This window comes from Micropterus dolomieu, linkage group LG12 (genome assembly GCF_021292245.1).
Source record: "Micropterus dolomieu isolate WLL.071019.BEF.003 ecotype Adirondacks linkage group LG12, ASM2129224v1, whole genome shotgun sequence".
Classification (NCBI taxonomy): Eukaryota; Metazoa; Chordata; class Actinopteri; order Centrarchiformes; family Centrarchidae; genus Micropterus; species Micropterus dolomieu.
In genome coordinates, this window is record NC_060161.1 from 7999386 (window position 1) to 8023183 (window position 23798).

Sequence of the window (23798 nt, forward strand, 5' to 3'; positions counted from 1 at the left end):
CACCGAAGCCTCGCTTCACTACGGTTACGTGACATTGACGTTTTGAACCACGCTTTGGAGCGGTGTTTCAATACTTCTGTGCTTCGGGATGTCGACACAGCGTCGACACATCAGTATTGAGCGTCCCATCTCTAGTCATGCCGCAGTGGATAAGACACATGCCTTTGTTGTGACAGACCTGGGTTCAAATCCACTGCGAGATGCCATTGTGTCCCTGCGCAAGACACTTAACCCTAGTTGCTCCAGAGGAGTGCAACCCCTGCATGTAGAGGAATTGTAAGTTGCTTTGGATAAAAGCATCTGCTAAATGAATGAATGTAAAGTAAGCCCTAACAGCTGTATAAGGCCGTATTCTGTCAGACTTGGTGTTTTCAGCTTGTTCTGCTTGCAGCTTTAATGAATCTATGACAGTAATCCTGGTTTCTTACTGCGCCATTTCCCCCCACCCATTTTGCATCAAGTCTCGCTCTACTGTGCTGTGACTTGCTGGGCAGCAGCAGCTAAGAGGGAAGCTTGGGGACCGGAGTGTGGCCAGTTCAAGTCCAGGGCACTGCCGAGGTGCTCTAACACCTAACTGCTCGGGGCGCTGCAGTGTGGCATCCCACTCACTCTGACATCTCTTCACATCAGTGTGCTCAGACCCGTGTGTGTGGGTTTAAATTACCAACAGAGTGAAAAAATGTATTTCCCCAAGAATAGCCAAGGCAAGTTTATTTGTATAGCACATTTCAACAACAAGGTAATTGAAAGTGCTTTACATAAGATATAAATGCAACACGGAAATATAAAAAAAGTTTTAAAAGTTAAATAGAAAATAAAAACAGGCTGGTCTCCCACCTTTGCTTATTTTACTCCTTTAATTCTCCATCTCCCATTCTATTCCCCCTTTAGTTACTTAGGGACCCTTCTGTAGATACAGTCGTCACTGTAAATCCAGATTGTCCACGCTACAAACTCTGGTAAAAGCGGTTGACTGTCAGGACCAGGGCTAGAAACTCAGACGCAGACCAGAGCATGAGCAGTGTAAGGATTTATTGAACACAAGGGAGAGACAGATGTGGCTTGGGGATGGGTGGTTGTTCCAAGGGGCATGTGGTCCTGGTTCCAGAACTCAGGGGTTTTTATGGCGCAGGAGGGAATCCGAGTCAGGCATGGGCAGGTATGCTGTGGTCGAGACAGAAAAACACGTTAATAAGAATTCAAGGGTCCAGACAAGATGCTGATTGTTCAGACTGGGACACAGGCTGGCGTGTTCGTACTGTGTGGTACAACGATCCGGCGGGGACTGGAAGGTTGGGCTGGTCATTTAAGGTGGGTTGATTGTAGGCTGAGGCACTGGTGTGCTGATTAAATGGATGAGTCTCAGGTGCGTCAACAGGAGCTCAGGAAACCACGCCCACCAGCAGCCCCAGAGCATGAGGGAGGAAGCAGAACACAGAGAGACAGACAAAAACCAAAACACACCAAGCACACCATAACGCCCCAAGGGGAAAAGAACTCAAAACTACAATCACACACACACATCCCAACAGGAAGGTCAGGGTCACGACCCGGGGTTCGTGACAGTTGACAGCGGGCCCTGTCTTGTTGGTGCTAATTAGCCGTGTGTTAGCATGCTCTTGTCCACTGTTTTGGGTCCACGGTAAAGTAGTGTCATTCCCACATAGTCCATTCACTTCCACATTCACTTCTAACCTGTGGATCTTGGTTTCCAGCACTGCAATTTTCTGTAGAGGTTTGTGGAAGTCATCCCTGGAGAAGGGTGGCATCTTGTTGCTAATTAGCATTAGCTATAACGTCCTTTTAATTGAGATAATACGGTATTCTGTCAAATACAAACTTAAGAAGAGGCCAGAGTGAAATTTGAAGCAAAATTATATTATTGCTATTAAATGTACTTTAAAAATTTAACCTTACAAGATGCTTATTAATCATTCAACCTAAACCTCCTCGTCAGACTGCTCCCTTTCTACAGTCCCCCTCTTCTGGCCTCCTGGTTCTGAGTCCTGGTCCCAGAGCATCACAGCTTTTGTGGGATCAACATGGATGGATCATTGTCCTTGATCTCTGAGTAGGACAGCAGGACCAACAGAAGATCTGACAGTGTGTCAGACACTAGACTGGACGGCCAACTACCCAGCTAAAAGCTAAAAACAAAGTACAACTTTTGTCATTAGCTCCTAACTCTAGCAGCTTTACACGCCTTATTTCATGGGGTTTTGCACCAACCTGCCTGCTTGCTGCACTTTATGAAAGGTATGGAGCAGATTTTATCCGCCTCTGAGCAGGGGAAGTAGGTGACAGACACAAGACAGAGAGACGGGACGATCTGTTTTTAAAAAGCCACAGCGGACATGCCGCGGCACGCCACTGCTTCCTGTAAAGACCGACCACTATGTGACAGCACACAGGATTGCGGGATAAAGGCCTTTTCACACGGGATAAAGCTGCAAACTTTTCTTCAGTATGAAGAAACGAATGCGACATAAATGCAGAGATTCATTGTGTGCTGATCTCCGTATGAAAGCGGCTACACTCTCACTCTCCCCTCCCGGCTCCTGTCCCCTAATGCCCACCCCTTACAAATCTATGCCAATCAAACACAAGTAACATGAAACCCCTGATCCGTGTGTTACACAATTTTAGATAGCTTGGTGCATCGGGGACCAATTGCAACCAAAGTATGACACACAACCAGCAAGAACGCCGGTCTGCTGCTCATTACAGTCAAATAGAAATTATATGCCAAATTTATTTGTGCTGGATAAGCTTCAAAGTGGCGGGTAGCCTTCCAAAATTTGGAAAAACAGAAAATCCACCCGCATTTGGCAGGTGGGGGATGTTAGTTTCCATCCCTGATTGATGGTAATGTAGTAATAATAATAATACAATATATATATTTTAAATCCTTATCTCTACAGAGGGGACGCATTGCAGTTTAACCCATTGTTCTTTAAATGACATTTGTATCTCAGCAAATCATGTATTGATAACCTTAACTTCATTCTGTTGTGTTTAGCTCAGCGCTGATAGGAAAACGGGGGATTTGGAGCCAGGTGCAGACACCAGGCAGAGCAGATGCAGATTTAAAGAGTTTATTAATCAAATGTGACGCTTACAACGGTGGTGGGGCAGGCAGTCCAAAACAAGGCAAAGTAAATCCAGACAAAGATAATCCAACACGGCAGAACAACTTCAAAGTAACACAGAACCGTTGATGAACTTCAGTGAACAGATTACATTCAATCTTGAACCATGTGTTCCCATCAAGAAAAACAAAGGATTAGAGATCTGAATAAGATAACAACATAGCAAAATTATTTAAAATTAAAGTATATCCTAAAGATAACATCCATCCATCCACCGTCAACCGCTCATCCTGTGTACAGGGTCACTTAAGATAACATTTGTTATCTTAACGAATGCCCCTTAAGTATTAGTGTAAATGTGGTAAATTATCTAATCGATCTTTCCTACTTTGTAATAAAGACCAACTAGAATGCAACAAGTCACAGGTGAGGGAGCACCTAGGATCTCTATCATCCTAGGGGCACGGCTGTGCTCCCAGCTAGCATCCAATCACAAGGACGCATCAAAGTAACGTAGAGTACTACTAGTAGGAGAGTACTAGCCAATCACAGCACAGTGTGGCTAGATTGTTAAGCACATTTTTGCAGAAGTGAGTGTCTCATCATTCATCCCAACACACACACTCAAACACAGAGTCGGGCACTTTGCACACAGGCCTCTGAGAGGCGGTTTCCCTGGCACAGTGCCAGAGCTAATTAATGGAGCCAAATTAGCCATTTAGCTATGTAAATGAAGCTGTGGATTAAGGTGGTTGACGGCTGCCTCACATGATCCACCACTGCCCACATCCATTATGGAGTCCCCCAGGAGTCATCAGAGTGTATTCTGGCCACTGAGTCAGAGAGCTCATTAGAGGATATATAAATGCTGCTTGTTGTTAAGACATCGGAATAATCTACATGCAGCCTCTATCTGCCAATCATTCTGTAATCCTCTGCATTTGTTTTCTTCATGATAGGATACATATGTGTGTGTGTGTGTGTCTTTAACAGTTTTAATCTTCATTAAAAAAGGACACAATTCTCTACTGTGTTTACTGTGTACTTGGAGTATAATCAATGTATGAAAGAATGAAAATGAGAGTGAAACTAGACGTTAAAAAAACATATTAACACATATTACACAACACATTTTAGAGGTGTCAAGACTGCATTTACAGTCAATGCAAAGTGCAGATTGAGTGGAGGCAATTTCTTTCTGGATGGCTCAAATTGAGGTTAAGACACATCCATTCAAGATAACTAAGTATGCTTATCCCGAGGCTTTATGCCGGTGAGTTCTGAGATCAGTCAAAGTCTGTACACTCAGTACATTGGCTGTTGAGGCCAGTTGGAGTTTGAATGATAAATTATACCATCCATCATGTGCTGGATAAGCTGGTAATGCACAATAAAGATTGACTGACAGAAGTCAGGCATCGGCTGATAAATATTGGTCAACTGATAATCAGTCTATCCCTACACCTGCTGCTCCGAGCTCCTCAGTAGCCTGTCAGGCCCAGTGTGAATCTGTGGAGCTGTTTGACTGTAAAAACGTGCATGGAGCTCTAGTGACGTTAAAAAGTAAATGCTAAATGTTTCTTTGTGTGTGCTTGTGTCTCTGCCCAGGGATGCAAAGTGTGGTAAGATCCAGTGCCACAGTGCCGCCAAGAAGCCCAAAGGCACCAACGCTGTGTCCATCGACACCACCATCAGGACAGACGGCATCGAGGTGAAGTGCCGCGGTACCTACGTCTATAGCACCCAGGACGGCCAGGGAGACCTGCCCGACCCCGGTCTTGTCATGACCGGCACCAAGTGTGGAGAGGGCAAGGTAGGTCTACACCAGGCTGGACTTCAGGGACCACAATAAGAGTAAATCAATTAAGTGATGTGGTTGATTGATTAATTTAATTATTATAATAATAATTGCACAATTGGATAATCCAACAGTTTACATGAACAGTAGATCAGTTAGTTTGGCGTGACGCAGGCCAAAAATCTCGAAGTTCCGAACAAATCTGTCATCTATAATTGAATCTTTTTCTCCTCCCTGCTCTGTTTTATCAGCAGAAAGCGGTGTACAAAACATTCCAGCTTCTCATTTTTAGTCAGGGCTGAGCACACTTTTGCTGGTTAAAATGACAACCATCAGCAGCAGCACATTATATCAGATGTAGCTAATTAATATTAGGAAGGAGAACCTACTGAACAACTGGGTAAATACAGAGACAAAATACAGTAATCACAGGTAGGTTATGATTACAGTTGCATTGCTAGGCAAATACCAAAATCCTGTGAAAGCACAAAAACTTGAAAAAACTTAATTAAAAATTAATAATAAATTAATATTAGAGTCCTTCACCACCACACAATGTTTGATTTTGTCGGCCGACTGTCAAAAACAACTAACCCAGACTAGAACAGACTTGGCATGACAAATATAATTGACCTGCTTTTCACAAGCTTTTGTCTGTACTGGACCAAAGATAGCTTGTTTTTGTTTTTGATGACGTAGCTGGCAAAAAAAAAGTTATGCAACAGCAGGTAGGCTATTGCTAACGTTTTAATGAGTGTGGCTCTTTGCCTGCTGGTTTTGAACATAGGCAACGGTTCGCTAACATGTGCCGCCATGTTTCAACAGTAGCCCAAACAAACTTTACAGAGTGCATTTCGTCACTGTGTTGAATACGTACGAAAAATAAAAAATAAGAAGAAAAAGTAGTAGTAGTAGTTGCAGTAGTAGTAGTAGTAGTAGTAGTAGTAGTCTGGTTTATTAGACATAAGAAGATAAGTGAAATTTGGACAAATGGAGGCCCACACGTATTATTTAGCACAAGAGCTGACAGAGCGTGTCGGCCACCGTAGCTTCTCCTGTGCGCTTGCAAATGGGAAGGTGAGCAGTGACTTAGCCATTGGTTGCAGTTTGCAACCCTCACCAAAAGATGACACTAAAATTTACACACTGAACCTTTAAGTTAGTTAGTATTTTCAATTTCTTACTTGAAAATACTGAACCTAAGTAAATTAAAAAGGATTTGAATGTAATACCCCAGCCTGCAGTAACTGCAGCATTCTGGATTGTGATTTTGGCAACATTTGACAACTGATCTTTCCTGTACAGGCTCGTAGACTTGATCCTGGATGAACCTGTGCAGAGATAATATAATTAGTAGTTAGAAAATAATATAGTAGATGTCTGTGTTCCCAGTCACTACTATTCTCCTTCTGAATAAATTTTTAGGGTTTTATATCAGCCCACTTCATACTTGTAATACTGATTTGGTTTGCAAGTCAGATGCTAAATGGAATGTAAATTTCTAAATAAACCCACAGACAGACCCAGAGAAAAAAATACTAAAATAAGGGCTGCATTATGCATGTGAAATACATATTTTCATAAATGTATATATGAAGATTCTACCACACAGAGTAATATGCAGTCTTCTCCAATCTAGCAGTAAATTCTATTTCTCTGTCTGTATTGCTTTCCCTCTGCAGCACCTTCCAGCCACTTGAATTCCATTTCAGCTATTGTGCAGGCCGCGCTGTATGGACTGAATAGTGCTGCATGAGTAATATATTATAAATAGGCAGCAGAGAATATTGTCTGCCATCCACAATGATTAATTTTGAGTCATCAAATTGAACGGGCCTTTTTTCAGCAATAAATGCACACATAGCACAAAGCTGCTGCTTCTAATCACACAGTCACACATTCAGCCGGACTAAATTGATTCCCCTGCTAACAATAGGAAAGCAACAACAACAACCGGCAGAGTAGGAGATACAGTACTAATGCAGCCACTAATGTTAGTTCTAATGCAACTCGTGATGAAGTGCTATATAAAAAGTGATGAATTAGACCTGTAGTTTGCAAGAGAAGCTTCCAAAAAGACTTAAAAAGACACTTTTTACTGCTGTTTTAACCCTAACCCAGATCACATTAAGTCACTACACATCACAGAGCAACTACATAATTGTGTAATAAAAAAAAAGAAGTTATTTTACCTCTTTCGGGGGATTGAGATGAGAAGATTGATATCAATCTCATGCCTGTGTGTTTACAAAGCTGAAGTCATGACATGGCTAGCCTAGTTTAGCATACTGTAAAGAGTGGAAGCAGGGGGAAACAGCTAGCCCTGTTAGCTAGATACTAGCAATGCACCTGGAATTAAAATTTTACTAGTTACTTTTGTGTTGTTCAGTTTTCATGTTCCTTGGAAACTTCTTTTGTATTATAATTCAGTTGTGTTTTGTTCTTTACACTTAGTAGAGGGGTAGATTTGAGTCACATGACTTAACGGGTAACTTCCAAGGGCATCACTTTGTTTTGAAAAGTGGTGGGGGCATAGGGGCTCAGATTAGGGGTGTGAAGAGAGACTTAGCTTGCGAGACATCAAGATACACGATATTAGGTTCACGAGAACGAGACGAAAAGATCCTGAAACAATGTTTTAAAGCAGTGTTTCTCAACGCCCAGGGGGCATTCAAAAACTGCGGCCTGTAACATTAAAACCTGCCAGTTTTCTCCACAGAGACGGTGTGTATCGTAAGTCTTCTTCTCTTAAGTGTTGTGTCAGCTGCTTGTGGCGAAGCTCCGTGCTGCCTTCATGGGAACGGGAAGTCAGAGTATCATTTGTAATTGCACCCACATTTAAACTCTGGAAAATGGACGCCCTGTTTCTTGGTTTTATCGTGGTAATGCGTTAATTTATCTAAAGAATACACCGTGAACGCCTTGTTATCACAATGGTTACACATTTATAAGGGGGGTATTCCGCTGTCGGACTTCCCCTGAAAGCAACTTCGTCCACCTCACGGAACCAGCGAGTGCTGTGAAGTGGACCCACCTCGCGTTGTGGTTCGCAGCCACTTCGTGCCCAAGCAGATACATGACTTCAGAGTTTTAATAGGCTATAAAAGTGTAATTTCAAAAACGGAGGCGCAGCCTGTGGTTAGAGTCTGATATAGGTGTTGTCGGTTAGTTTTGTTTTGGTGAAAATGTGCCACAATCACATTTAAAGAGTTTACTTACCCAAACAAAAGACACAAAAGAGGAGGGAAGACTAAATTATGTGTGTTGACTCAGCAGGTATGATATTAAATAAGTTGATCTACAGGAGAAACATTTTTAAAAGCAAATAAGAATGCCTGAGACTCTACTGCATTCTATTCCATTAGAATTTAGAAATTTTCACCAGTGCAGGAAATTAAGTATCTCAGAATCTCCTGGGGGTGGACCCCCACACACCACAGTTATTAAGTGCCACCTCCAAGAAACAGTATCTGAGTTCAAAGTTCACAGTTTTTGGGAGGACAATTACTTTTTAAATAAATATAATTACTAATTAAATAGCTTTCTTCTTCCTTGGGAAAGTAATAAATCTGTAGTTTGCCATTCAATTATATGCTTTTTTTCGTGTTTTAACAATTTAATAATAATAATTATCAACAATATTCAGGGCAAATAGCCACCATCTTTTTTGATGGGGGGTGGTAAGCGACTTGGATAATGGATCGGATGGCCTAAAAAAGATTGAGAACCACTGTTTTAAAGATATCCTCAATGCCAAGATATGAGTGGGGTGTCTGGGGTGAAAATTTGATTTTTAAACACTTAATTTCCTGCATTCTGGGGAACGTTTCTGCACCAATTTATGGTGGAAATGTTTTTATTTATGTGAAAGGAAACACAAAATTCAGGTGGCAGGTGACATTTCAAAATATATAAATAAAACAGAATCGAGTCAGTGCAGCTCTCAGGCATTCTGTGTTGCCTTCAGATCTGTGTCTCCTGTAGATCAACTTTTCTCATGTAATATCATTCCTGCTGAGGCAACACACATGTAGGCCAGATTAGTCTTCTCTCCTCTTTTGTCATGTTGAAAGAGAGAGAACGGAAAACTTGGCCAAAAAAAGGTTTTCTTCTTTTCTCTGTCTTCTCCCAAATCAACCGCACTCTACACCGCATAAACGTGCATGTGTATATCATGTACATGCCATGTGTCATATCAAGACACACAAAAAAGCCTACGCTAGCTAACTTAGTACTGAATGTAACATTATATAACCCTACTGCTCTGCTTTTTAATGATCGTAATCGTGAATAGAGACCTGCCAAGCTGCACAGGAACGATGTTGATCCTTAATATCGTTGTCCTCTTTCTCAATAGTCAGGTGATAAAGTGGTTCACTTTTACTCGTTAGGCTTTAGCTCCTGTCTTTATTTGTTTCACGTGAGTTTAACAGCCTGTATACAACCTTCAAATTCATAATGCAAACCTTTCTGATCAAGTTTTTTTAATTTTTCCAAAAATTTACACTGGGGACATGTCTGTGGTTACCTATGGTAACTTCTAACACCTATTGGATCCTATTTTACCATGTTTTTGTGTCTATGTGACTAATTGACCCTTCGCTAAGCCGCGCCTCCTTAGTTACTGTTGCTAAGTCCAACAAACTGTCGGATCTGTTGTATTTATCATGGCGCTGCCACTGTCTATTACTGCACTCCCTGGAGAAATATTGTCTAATTTTTGGAAAAAGGTGGCGCTATAGAGCCATTTTGCCACGGCCATGTGCAAGACCCTTAAAATACGTCATTTGTATTGTGTGCAGTTTTGTGAGTTTTTGAGCACCTTTAGGCCGTCAAAAGTGCGATTCATTTGGGAGAAAGAAAGAAAGAATAATAATCCTTACTATTTCAATAGGGTCCTCGCATGTTTCATGCTCGGGCCCTAATAAATGTTTTTCTACCAGTCAGTAAAAGTTTAGTTGGCTGATGTTTCCATGCTCTAAGCTAACGTTACGGTTTTATTGCCAATTGACGTTACTGATCAGCTGATTGTCTCGCTAAGTAACCAGCAAAGCCAAACCACAGACTGGAGAATAAGTAGGCACCATGAAATTAATCCATATTTCACATCACTGACGGGGGAAACGCGTCACGGCTCACTGTGATTATGGCCAGCTAATAGCTAAAGCTCTCAACCAACAGTTTTCATTTGCATTGCTCAAGTCTGATAAACAAAGTTAATTACCTGTCCAGCAGAAAACAGACAACTTCAGCTCCGCTTTGAAAACATCTGTCCCACAATAACAATATAGCCTTCCATCTGGGAAAATCCACATGATTTCTGCCGTCAGCTGTCTGTCCCGACTCCGTCTGGCTGTCGGCTCTCGTGCTAAATAACACGTGTGCTCCTTCAGTTGTCCAAATGTCACTTCTCTTCTTACTTCTAATAAACCAGAAGACTACTCGGAGACTGTATATTACTATTAATATTATTATTAGTCCCTCTTCTTCTTCTTTGTACGTATTCAATGTGATGGGCGTCTACTCTACCGGAATTAGACAAGCAGAAGAAGAACGTCTTGATGACGAAACGTGGGGCCTTTCCAAAACTGCTTGCTACTCCCTCTCCCTACCTACTTCCACTCCGTTTGCGCGTTCATGCGGAGGGTCCGCCACATTGAGTGCCATCTGAAACCAATGAGGGCGGAGTGGTAGTGGGTTGTTAAACCCTCAAATGCCGAGTCAGCACCGATGCTGGCTTGTTGAAGGTGTGTAACACCCTTTGCTGCACGATGGGGGACCTTTCTTTAAATTTGCGTTCCGCGTGACTTCGCCGATTAACATGTACATTCACAGGTTAACAACGTAGCCCATATGATTTATATTGAAATGTTGTATTTGTGAATGTAACATTTTTCATATAGGCTAAGTTAAAGAGGTTCACATAGGCTATATAGGCTTTTCTTTAGGCTACAATGAATATCAATCTTTTCATAAAATAATATTTATTTTTCATAAATATATAAAGTCATGTTCGACACGAACACAAACACAAAATGAATGACAAATTCTTTCAGTTTCGTTATTGCAAAAAACCCACTTTTCCTCAACATCAATCCTGAATCTTAATACCACTGTTGTTTATTTGATCCACGTATTATAGCAGTGAGTGCAGCGGTAACGTCAGATCCTATTTATGCTGGTGAGAGAGGGTAGTTAGTCCAAAAGTTGTTGCTGCATTTAAACCCTACGCGGGTTAGGGAGCTCGATTTGGCCTGGAGGGTGACCAGAGTTCACTCCATGCCTGGAAGTGGCGAGGGTCTAGACTCGGAAAGGCCCGCGCTCTGTAGCGCTGTTTGTTCATTGTCGGCTACGGTAGAAACATGACTACAAAATACAGCGACCTCCATAGAAGGGGGTGCCCGTGGTTATGTAGATATAAATGTCTCATTCTAAGGTAATAAAAACATAATGGTTTATTATGTAAGGTCTTTATACACCACTGAAAACATAGTTATGGATCTTATATTGCATTTCTGTCAATAGAGCCTCAGAAATATTACACACTGGACCTTTAAGAGTAAGATCTTATTGTAGGTCTTTTTAACCCTTTAAAACAACAAAGTCACACAATAACACAAACAAGCTAACTGACAGAGGCAGCGCTAGACCAGCAACTCCGGTAGACCAGCAAATCCCATATGTACTGCGAGGTACATTTACTGGATCTTGCTCTTTAAACAAAATAAATAAACATCCTTACAAGCTGTAAGTCAGTAAAAAGTAGTGATTTTGGAAGTGATTTAAAACAGGATACTGATGCTGCTTTCCCAATCTCCTCAGGCAGCCAGGTTGTTCCCAAGCCCAAGGGCACTGGCAGAAGGCCGATCAAAGTCTGTCTGTCTGTCTCTGTGTGTGTGTGTGTGTGTGTGTGTGTGTGAATGTGCACTGTAATCTTTAATACAGTATGTGATCATTCTGCTTGTGTTGCCACAGGTGTGCAGAGACCGCCGATGCCAGAATGCCTCTTTTACCGAGCTGGAGACTTGCATTGCACGCTGCCACAGCAACGGGGTAAGCGCACACACACACACACAAGCATAAAGAGTCATGCAACAGACTCAACTCACTTAGCCCCCGGGCACAGCTCCCTAATCTTATTGTCACACTGTGTCCTTGGGCAAAGGTAGCGCTTTGCAGCGCTGTCACCAGGTCTGTCGTAAAAGGCAGGAAAATAGATGGCTGGAATACAACAGCAACTGAAGTGATGAAGTATTTATTGGAGCAGGACAAGCAAGCCTGAGGCAGATAAGGAGGAATCATACATAGTTTATAAGTCAGAAACCAAGCTCTAAAGTGGAGTGTTTGGGGCTTAAACACTTGTTACTTTAAGAGAAGATGTTGATTGGGGTTATTTATCGGGGAACTCTGACTTTAACCTTGGAGCCTTGGAGTCTTTGAATGGGTCTGATTCTTTGATTGTTTGAATGACCTGTTGAAGGAAACCCATCAAACATAACCTGAGACTTGAATTAAAAAAATAGTTAAATTACCCAAGATAATCTGAACAAGATAAGCAGATAAAGAACATGGATGGCTGAATGGTGACATGAATGGGTGAATGCATAAATGAATACCTAAAATATCAAGAGGATGTGAGCGCAGTTATGCCATATCTTAGGATATATATGTATATACACATACACATGATCCCTCACTGACTTCCACACACAGTCATTTGCGCTTTTTGAAGTTCACGTTCAAGCCGTGCAGACCACCACAAGGAACAGAGAAGCAGCATTCTGCAGTGGTGGATAGGAACTCAAAATGGTGCCACCTTCTTTAAATGCTAACTCAGATAGCATTGTTTGTATTTACTTACACTTGTCTTATGTGTTTTTAGTTATTAATTCGCACAAGTGCATTCAAAGGAATTAGTAGCAGCTGTGCTCATTTATAATCACTCATGTTAGTAAATTCCCCTTTACATAAAAGCCTGCAGCAATCCAAAATATTCTCTGACAGGAATTTGCAAGAAACCTAATAAATCTGCCCTCAGGTGTTTCAAACAGAAAATAAACTGTTATAAAGTTATATAGACTGAATTTGATACTGTAAGCATACAGCACACTGATATACCGGTACACAATATCTCTGTAGTTATATGAAATGCAATAATCTCGTGATCTTTGAAGATACAATGAAAAGGCAAGCCAGATTTTGAGATTCTGATGAAGGATATTCAGCTGCGTCGTCGGTGGGAAAATATAGCCCAGAGCCTAAAAGTCCCACTAAAGTTATTTTTTATTGAGAAACATCAAAGGGTCAAGCCTCTGAGCAGGCAAACTTGCTGGTAAGTGTAGCTTACAAGCCAGTGACATTTTTTTATTAGCAGTGGTATTGAAGAATAAGAACCACACCATTTAGCATCTAAACTGACCAAGTGCTACAGTACAGCTGACTGGCTAATTAGCTATCAAGCCTGCAAGCTGATGTCAGCGGTGCACTTTCCCCAGTGAATATTTGTTTGGTAGCTGATTCAATGGGACGAAGTGCAGGACAAGACTCCAGGCTCGTGGGAGGACAAGGAGACGTCAGCTGGAAAGGTTCAAAGCACGTGGCTTCCTTTGTGTCAGGTCTTAGGCTGTCACAGTGAAATTCTGTCCATTCACAGCTCAGCAGCTCTAGTAAGATACAGCAGGCATTGTAAATGTATTGAGTGATTCTTTGTAGCCATAGAGGTTGGAAGGTTGAGTATTTTCTTATTGACTCTCCAAAATCAAAAACACAAGAGCAAAAGTGTGAGGATGAGATTAAACAGGGTATTTCTCCATTCTAACATCAGCCACTAACTTTAGCATGCCGGGCATACATACATAGCCTAGCATTACTTCCATGGCAGAGAGTTAGCATGTTATCACCTAACTATTGTAAAACTTCAATTAATAGCCTGGGCTTTTATTTGCTTAAATCACTAAACTCACGCTGCTTATATTTGGGACAGGCCTTTAATTGCTTTTTGCATAAAACTCTTCCTCATCAAAGAAGGAAAATAAGCTACTATCAAATTGTTTATTTCAACCAGTATGAATATTAGTTTGTTTCTCTTGTTGCCCATATAGGCCTAAATTTTAACATTTATATTTGTTTGCACAATGCTTAAAACTAAAGGCCTGGTCAGGACTGACACATCCGCTGGGTGGGCGCTGCTGTAGTATCAGTCCTGGATGGTATATCAGGGTTTAGGGTAACGTTAGTGGCTCTGATGTGCCCTCTATTGGTTTTGAGGATACATTTTCTGAAATCATCAGTAGGTCATTATTCTCAAATACCTTTTTTCCCATGTAAAAGGAAATACAGTATATTGTCTGAAAGCACTTACTTACAGGGGTTACTTTTAAAAGCTAGCAAGTTGCAGCTGATAAAATCTGCCAGGGACAGTTGTCCTTTCATCGGGAAAAATCGCCACCAATTAAAAATGGGAAGCCTCTAAAGTGTACTTCAAACAAGGACCCAGTGTTTAAAAATTTCAGAAATGACAGTTGTGAGTGGTAAACCTGCCCCTGTCATCACTGTAGAAGTCATGCGAGCCATGCTTAATGAAGGGTCAGTTCTGACTGGAAAATGAACAGACAGAAGGAGCTGTCACAAAACCAAAAAATATTTCATTAAAATAATAATTATATTAATATTAAAGCGGTTAGCTTACAGTAGTCGCTACACCACACAGCTTCTAACACCACCTGTTTTGTTGCGACATGCGGATAGTCTGCTATCCCACTTTTTAGTGTGACCAGGCCTTTAAACCCAAGACATTTTCAAAAATGTACACATTTTTTCAAGGCCAGTTTCATACATATAGTATGCATGCAACCCTAGTTGGCATGGCCTACTTTGCATTTTGCTCTGTTACTTGTTTTGACCCTGAGCGTTTGAAGCAAACCCAGTCTAACCGGGAATTTCACACCTCTTTAAAGACTCAAGTCTCTGTTTACCCCATCTAGTGTATAAGGAATGAGCTTACCACTGACCTGGCATTGTGATTTGATTAGGATTTGAAATATTTAAATGGAGAAGAAAAACACCAGACATATCCTCTCTTCCTTTAATCCCCTTCTCCTCCTCTCTTCCGTTGCTTTATGCTGTTTGTCTTTTTGTTGTTTGCTCCTCTTGGTGTAACTGTAGATGGATAATGGAAGTGGCTTTGAGTCAGGATTATTCTAAATAGACAGTTTTGCCTTCCTTCCATCTCTGGGTCTCCTGTGTTAGGATGTGTTTTTAATTTACCATTATCATTTGATTCACATTGATCCTCAGGCTTTTGGAGTGCACTGGATGTTCATGCAAATAAACAGGAATAATGAGCAGAGAAAGTTCTACTCGCTTCTTAAAAAACCCTTAGCAAAAATGGAAGAAACTGGTCTTTTGAAAAACTTCTATTAGAGATTTTCATTAAAGAAGCTTAAGACATATTAGGAGTCCTGGAGACATAGACGGCTGGAGGATATATAATATAATATCAATGATGGTGTGTTTAAATCCAGGTCATGGCATTTCATTTCATTAGGCTTTCACTTCTTACCTTTATATGATGTTGAAATGCCTTTAAAAATATGCTCTTCAAAACATGGTAATACATTTTCTCATATAAACTGCAGCGGGCCTCCTAAAGCGAAAGTAGAAGAGCGATAAGAATCAGCAAACATCTGTGCGCCCTTCATGTCGACCGAGTGCTAATGGCGTAAATAGGCATGTTAATCACTGGTAGGATAATTACATCTCGATGTAATTGGAGCATGGCAGTATTGGTGAATTACACGAGACGTCTGGAAATATTAATCAAGTTTAAATGGTAATATCTAGATAAAGGTTTCTTTTCACAAGGTTAAGACAAGTAAATTAAAAGCTCTTAGAGGTGATTTACTGCCAAATGTAGTGAAGTAATAGGAGTGTTTTCCAGTTCAGGTCACATTTTGTCCCTTTAGTCAGTCTCAAAGGTGTCAGATTACTGGCAATATTCAAATGTCTGTTTAGTGAAACGGCTAGCAGTCATTTTTATTGTTAGGGATGTGTGAAAATTATTGGGGTGGGGAGGGGGGTTGAACCTCTGCTCAGCAGCATTATTATGTTTGGGGGGGGGGGTTGTCCATCCCCTTGACTGTTGGAGAAATTGTACAATTGTACAATTCATTTAACATTAATATCATATAAAATCTTAGTATTGCGTTAGATTTTCTGGAAATTCAGTTGAGACAGTGTTTTGGCAGAATTAAATACCTGGCACATCAGAGTGCTTCATACCAAGCAGATAAAAAGCCAATATTGCGGTAAAGCAGTCCTGACTATAGAACTGACCATTTTCTAAATTCCTCCCTCAGCTCCCTCAGCTGTTGTTGTAGCAGCTGTAATTGGGCAGTTTCTCAACATGCTGAAGTGGTGTGACAGCTCTTAATTAAGCCATTAACATTAGCATGCATGGCTATCTAGCTTACTACCTGCAGCGTTACTTCCAAGGCCAAGCAGTACATCATCTGATACCTACATTATTTTGTTGGGTTACAGGTTACCTTAGAAAACAGATATTATACTGTACTATAATACAAGGGCAGCAATGCTGCTCCATTACTTGTCTTCTGGGATCATCAAATGTTGAGAATTCTGACTTCTTGCCTGGGACATTTATCATTAGCCTCACTGTAGCATGATATAATGTTGGGAATTAGGGTTCAAATGGCATTGGCATAAGTTCACCTTGGGGCAACACTCTTTAAGAAGAGAAAATGCATGGCCATAATTATTTCAGTCTCATAGACTATACTAAACTATCAATTTGGAACTCTTATTAATAATTTCATTAATAACTATAACCATTATTACCATCAACAGCTAGTAGATTGAAGGATTTGAAGTTCTACATAGAAGAGGTGGGGGCTTTTTCACTCTAAAGGCCAATCTATAGTTCTGCATTGAGTCTACACCAAGCCAGCTAACTTGAATCGGGGTAAACTGATAATTGTACAGCTCTTCTAGACTTTCCAAATGTTATCGGGATGAATGGGTCAAACTCTGGTAGTGAAATGAGTCATTTTTTGTGGGTTGTGATGCTGAAAAAAATTGTATTACAGCTACTTCTTTCAGAATGTGTGTCTATGGGAAAGTGTCTGTTTGGCCACTAGTAGAAGTGGCTTCAAAGTACAGAAGACCTTACTGGTGGCTTGGAGGAAATGCGATGCTACCAAGCCAATGGCAGTGCTAGCCGTCAACGCCGCCACATGTAGTTAAATCTTTTGGGAGGTGCGTGTCAGGCTACGTGTCGCAAATGCTAGGGCGTACCTATTGCAGAGATTCAACGCACAAGTTTAAATTTGCCTTTATGCAACCTAACAAGCCTTTATTGAAAAGATAAACTCACAACATAAAACCTAACTGAAATATTCATAACGGTACGCGCCACAAAGAATGTGCATCTGTTTCGGTGGTCTGCACTATATGTTCAGCGTGCACGAGCATGAACATGCATGTTGCAGACAAAGAAACCACAGTGAAGCTGGAGCTTGTGGTTTTGTTTGAGGCTAAATCAGAGGTGTATGTGTGTGATCTGTGTGATAACATTGCAAAGGTAAAAGGAGTGAGTTATCATCCAAAGAATGTTACTAACCTCAATTTAGCATTGGCAGAGAACTACGGTTACAGTAATAACCTCATGTTAACCATGAAACGATCACAACAATAAACATCAGTGAAAAACACATCCACACGTGTAAATGTACAAAGGCTAACAGTCCAGGGCGGCTGTGGCTCAGGAGGTAGAGCGGGTTGGCCGTTAATTGGAAGGTCAGCGGTTCAATCCCTGGCTCCCGCTGTTCCGCCAGTGTATGAATGTGTGTGAATGTTAGTTTCCGTTTGAGCACTTAGGCTCAGTGTGTGAATGCAGATGTAGTGTAAAAGCGCTTTGAGTGGTCGAAAAGACTAGAAAGGTGCTATACAAGTACGGAGCATTTACAGTCCCACATTTAGCAAAGGAATGTTACACTGTTAAGTTATGTTATGCCCAGTTACCTGTCTGTGGAAGAAGAGATGTTGCTTTGGTGTGCTAGTTGTTAGCTTGTGGTTCTGTTGTGGGTTAGCCAGGCAGGGTTCAGTTCAGTTGCAGTCTTTTGCTGTGTGTGTTTTCCAAGTGCGCTGATGGAGGACCCAGTCACTCTGTCTGTTCTCCTCAGAGTTAAACCGCTAGGTGAAAAGCTACTTTGTTGCTTCTATTGGCATGTGAAGCTATCAGGAAAACTTTGTGTATGGGGCCCCTGGCTAACTGAGCTGGTTTGCAGGGGTCTTAGGCAGGCACTTGTATCGCTGCTGTAAGATAGAAAGTTCGGTTCTGTGTGTCCAATCTGAGCAGGACGCACTGGGAGACAGCTGCTGTGGAGAGTCCAGAGAAACAGAAGTTGGGCTGAGGTCTTGTTGGTGTTGTGACGTCACGGGTCATAGGTCACACTGACCAATAGTAGCTGAAAGCTGGGTCCATGCGCAGAATTCACACTTTGGTGGGACTTCCTGGAGGATTGTGGGAAACTGAATTCAATGGCTCAGTTTCATAACAAAAGTTCAGTTTAGGTCACACAAATGAACACATTCAGTCCCTGGGGTCCCAACAGCAGCCATCAAGTGCATATTAAAGGCCAATTTAAAGGGTTTTCATTTTAAAAGGAGTCAGCTGAAGGCAATTTTATCAACCCCCAGAGTTAAAGTTAATTAGCTAGATGGAGCTGACAAAATCTGCCAGCAAGGGTTTCCATTCCAACCAGAAAACTAGAGGAGTTCACTCAGTGGAGTGCAGATCTCTGCCAGGTGTGTCTGGGGGCATGTGGGTGGAGAACAGGAAGTGTGCCCAGATTGAATGAGACTAGTGGAATAAATGGGAGAACATTTTTTGTATTGTATAATGTAAGTTTGTAGAGATGTACACAATGCCAAAATGTGGCCTCCAACAGACTACATAGGTACCTTGTTTTTAGCAATTGCCAGGAATGCCTTTTGCTATGTCATAACGCATATATTAAATTGAATAATACTGCTGAAAAGACAAAGATTTAGCTAGGTTCAGTCAATAAAATAGGTTTTTCATAAACTGTGAATCACTGCAACCACAAGAGGTCCTTGAGCATACAGTCATAAATATGCAAAGAAAATATTAGGCTGATGGTTCCAGTAGTATGCGAGATTAGCTGCAGACTGCTGACACACGCTCACATGCCCAAATGCATGGCAAATAATAATCAGCTACACATAGGATGTTATTTTTTCTACCTCTGGTTGAAATAATTGTTTCAACAAATGACTATGAAAGTTTTAGCATCACTAACTAGGGGGGAGGGGGGAAAGGTCAATAGCAACATTGCCAACATTGACTGAAGTCAACCAGAGATATTAAAGGAATAGCTCCTCTGTATAAACAGTACAGCAAAATCTCTAACAGCAGACATATTTCTTTAGTCTCAAGGTGTGTGTGTGTAGATATATACCACGCCTAGCTGGTGCAGGTTAGAAATTAACTGTCTGCAGTCTGTTCCATTCAAAAGGTAAATATCTAAGACCGCCAGTCTGTAGTAAACCAGGAATTACTGCTTCTAATTTTGCCAGTACACCTCTAGGTACACATATATACAAGATTACACTGAGACAGAACAGTACATCACATTAACAAGTGTGTGTGTGTGTGTGTGTGTGTGTAGGTGTGTAACAGTAATGGGAACTGCCACTGTAATCGCGGCTGGGCACCACCATTCTGTGAGAAGCCAGGACTCGGCGGCAGTGTGGACAGTGGACCTGTCCAGTATGACAGTGAGTAGACACACACACACACACACACACAGTCCTGCTATTGTGTCCCTGCATTTGCATACTAATAAAACAAATTAGAAATTGGCTAAATGGTTATTATAGTGTAGGTTTTCCCTCCACGGTTCTGTTTTCAGATTATTTTCTAAAACCTTGCTTCCTCACTGACACACCAGAACAATGACATCATGTTTAAACTTGTGCAGGCCACCAGAGCCAGCAGCTATTGGAAGGTGCAGGAACATTTCTCTGCTTTTGTCACAGGTTCTGCATCCACATCTGCAAATACAATTATATTCCTTTTCAAGTTGGACAATAATTAACTTATTTAATGATTGTCGATAAAAGCTAATTCACATGAGAGACTTCACTGACAAACATCACAGAAGGCTTATCCATTCAGCATACTTAATTTCATCATATTCTTCAGTTCATGTTCTCAAATGTCATTCAAAATTATCTAAATTTCATTCCATATATATAAAATAAGAAAGAGGGAGATATGGTTATTAGATTTCGTCTTCATAGGCATGTCTTCCATTTAATAAGATAATGCACCCAGGCAGCCATAATTCACTGTAGGGTTATCCTCATCTATTGAGTTACCATTCTCTGTAGGCTTATAGACAAATTAAAGACACACATGTACAGACAGTAATTAGAAACCTGATGACATGATAACCATGTACAGACATGTGAATAAGACGGTTACTCAAGCAATGTAAATATCACATCTCACATCTAATCAGGATACAGGATATGACTCCTATCGGACATACTAGTGTACATGTGTTGTGTGTGTGTGTGTTGTCTCCACAGGTCAGGTGGGGCTGGTGGTGGGGCTGCTGTTTGCCTTCCTAGTGGTCCTGCCTGCAGTGCTGCTGGTCTTCTACTGCTACAGGATTAAGACTTCCTATTACCATAAGTGGCTTTCCAAGAGAGAGAAGAACAAGAGCAAAAAGTACTGTGGTCTGTCTGTCTGCCTGTCTGCCTGCCTGCCTGCTAGAAACACATTACTCACACTTAACTGGAACTAGATCCAGAATAGACGGTAAAGCATGGGATTACATATACTGTACAGGACATCATTACATTATTGAAGATTATGTATTTTGACATCCCCATAATTAATCGGACATTAGACAAGTTAAAAGAAATCACAGAGATTAGGTGAGAAAAAAAAGATAATTTGTGTAATTTGAATGCTTGATTCTCCTCTCAGACCACTATCTGGGAACTTGTTGAACTTCTTTTTTGTAGAAAAACAAGAGTGTATTACTATGCAGTGGAGCTTTCAAATACCACGCTGTCTGCATGAGAATAACAAAAAATGACAGGAGGAGGAAGTTAATCGTGCATAGCAGGAAGAAATACTTCATGAAAAGGAAGGAAGCGATGGAAAAGAAGGAAGGTGGGAAAATGTGACAATAGAATGGATAAAAGAAAAGTCAAGGAAAGAAGTGTTGAATCACAGGAGAGAATGAAAGGGAGGAAGTGCGCATTGCCATGTCTGTCAGCGTTCCAAGCAGATCAATGCATACACCGGATGTTTCCATCTCAACATCAGCATAAATTGCAGCATTTTGTGCTGCAGCTCACCTCCATCAGAACCAAACAAAATCCCTGTCCTCATAAACCCTAGAGCTTCCTTTATGAGCACCGCCATATACCTCCCCCAGAGAGACAGCCTCGTCATAACACTGGCTGAGTTAGTGCATCTGAAAATACTCGTTTCCCACAGTGAGTTACAGAACAGAAATGTCTCTGGAGAGGATCAAGCATTACAGCACTATTTTAAAGACCCTGACCTTCCACATGAAGACGGCGAGAAACACTGAATACTGGTGATATTAGGCCGCAGCAGGATCTTACGGTAACTGCAGCTAATGGGAGAGACAACTGAATGAATGGCTAACGATATGGAAAATTGAGACAGCACGATGATTAAAAAGCCCCTTAACGCTACCAGCTGCAATGAAAACTGTATGCTTTTTTTGATTTTGTTCCACGGCCAATAGTTTGGGTTCATTTACAGTTCAACAGCGGCATGGAGGATGGCTCAAGCTGATTAAAGACCTTTCTAAGCAAATATACACCCAGTATGCTTGGAAAGACTCCTAATCAGCTAAGTAGTACATGCATGCTCTGACATATCAGTTTATTAAGTACACCTCTACCGTCTAATTTAATCCAGTGCAACAGCCTTGCAGTAAATCCTTCCTTTGCTTCTATTATTTGGGTTCAGTTGATTTTTGGAGACTGTAGTTAGTCGTGTTGCATTGCATGTGTCTGCAAATGCATGCAGGAAGGATCATATCCATATCAACTTCAAGGTAACCTGTAGACCTCACTAAACAGTATACTTATATGAAACAAAACGATAAATGATAAACCCACAGCTAATTATCAGCAACGCTACAGTTCCCCAGTTATACAGAGCGTTTTAGCTTCTTTTAGCTCATTGTTTTGGCTTTATGGCCTGCCCCTTTACTGTTTGGTTCACTGTCAACGAAGCGTTGCCAACAGTCCCTTAAAATACATAATCGTCCCATATTTAGAAATTTAAAGACGTGTCCCTTATTGATAAGGGACACATTTTGTTCCATATTTTGAAAATAAATATCTGATTGACAGATCCGTGCAGCTCTGACTGCTGCTGCCATCTCTCTCTGTCCGGAATCAATGACAAGCTCTGTGTCAGTGTTGCTGTTACTAGAATGCTCTTTCTATTAACCATTGAATAGCGCTGTCAGTGTTGCTAAGATACCGCGAGTTTCAAAAAACATGGCTGACGCTCCCTTGGTAAAAAGACAAAACATTTACAGAAATAAAAAGCAGAATGGCAAAAAGAAATCGAATTGCCGGAAAACGTTGGAGATAACACGCGGAGGCCAACTCCACCGTCTGCAACAGACAATTTTTCATTAGTCAAGGTGGAATTACCTTTGAGGCACAAATAATTGCTTTTGTTTACAGTTGTTATATTTTGTTTGTGAAATCTGAAATGTAAATTGTTTTTGCACTAATAATTGTTTTATTCCAATGAATATGTGAAATTGCCTTTTCATACTAGGCTACTGAAATTATTGTTTTTTTAATTTATTATTATCTAATATTTTTTTATTATTAAATTTTTATTATTTTTATGATAAAGAATAACGAGGTTCAATTCAATTTTATTTATATAGCGCCAAATCACAACAACAGTTATCTCTGAGCACTTTTCATAAAAGCAGGTCTAGACCGTACTCTATGATGCTATTTACAGAAACCCAACAGTTCCCACCAAGAGCAGCACTAGGCAACAGAGGCAAGGAAAAACTTCCTTTTAAGAGGCAGAAACCTCGAGCAGAACCATGGCTCAGGGTGGGCGGCCATCTGCCTCCACCGGTTGGGGGAGAGAGAGAGAGAGAGAGAGGGACTGGGATGGAAGGAGAGAGAGAGGGGAGGGAGGCAGCCTACACAACATACACACAGAGATAAAGACAGTAAAGGTGATGTTGCTATAGACTAAATGAATAATGGTACAGATATTTACAGTAGTGTTAATGATAATAATCGTAATGTTAATGATTATAATTACAATAATAACAATAGGACTAGTAACAATAATTGTAGCAGAGGGTGTCGAGCAGGATCACGGGGGCAGCAGGTGACCCGCAGCCACAGATCCAGACTCCACAGCTCCAGAGCCAGAAACACCTGCAGGAAGTGATAGGAGGAGAGAGGAGAGGGACGAGAAAGCACAAGACTACCGGAAAGGGGAGAAGTTGTGTTAGTAACATGCAATAATGGGATGAGGTTGCATACAGAGGGAGAGAAAGTAGAGAGAGGAGCTCAGTGCATCATGGGAAATCCCCCGGCAGTCTAGGCCTATAGCAGCATAACTAAGGGATGGTTCAGGACTCACCTGAGCCAGCCCTAACTATAAGCTTTATCAAAGAGGAAAGTCTTAAGCCTACTCTTAAATGTGGAGATGGTGTCTGCCTCCTGAACCCAAACTGGAACCTGGTTCCACAGGAGAGGAGCTTGATAGCTGAACGCTCTGGCTCCCAGTCTACTTTTGGAGACTCTAGGAACCACAAGTAACCCTGCAT

The 23798-nt window shown here is 41.2% G+C and overlaps 1 protein-coding gene and 2 long non-coding RNA genes across 4 annotated transcripts in view; 1 reads left to right on the forward strand and 2 right to left on the reverse strand.

Moving 5' to 3' along the window:
* adam19a (ADAM metallopeptidase domain 19a) overlaps positions 1-23798 on the forward strand; it is a 219235-nt gene that overhangs the window by 172038 nt on the left and 23399 nt on the right. Inside the window, exons 16-19 of the mRNA XM_046064116.1 lie at positions 4698-4902; positions 11863-11940; positions 19596-19704; positions 20521-20662. Coding sequence (XP_045920072.1) covers positions 4698-4902; positions 11863-11940; positions 19596-19704; positions 20521-20662 — 534 coding nt within the window. The remainder of the gene's footprint in view (positions 1-4697; positions 4903-11862; positions 11941-19595; positions 19705-20520; positions 20663-23798) is intronic.
* On the reverse strand, positions 1018-8143 carry LOC123980002. Of its 2 annotated transcripts, XR_006827348.1 has the most exons (3): positions 8107-8143; positions 1260-4923; positions 1018-1164 (listed from the first exon to the last, which is right to left on the reverse strand). It is a non-coding gene; the product is annotated as an uncharacterized LOC123980002 (long non-coding RNA). The 2 variants fall into 2 exon arrangements; XR_006827347.1 differs by lacking the exon at positions 8107-8143 and having other exon boundaries at positions 1260-5830.
* LOC123980004 lies at positions 14970-22762 on the reverse strand. Its single transcript, XR_006827350.1, has 3 exons — positions 20456-22762; positions 17926-18435; positions 14970-15045 (listed from the first exon to the last, which is right to left on the reverse strand). It is a non-coding gene; the product is annotated as an uncharacterized LOC123980004 (long non-coding RNA).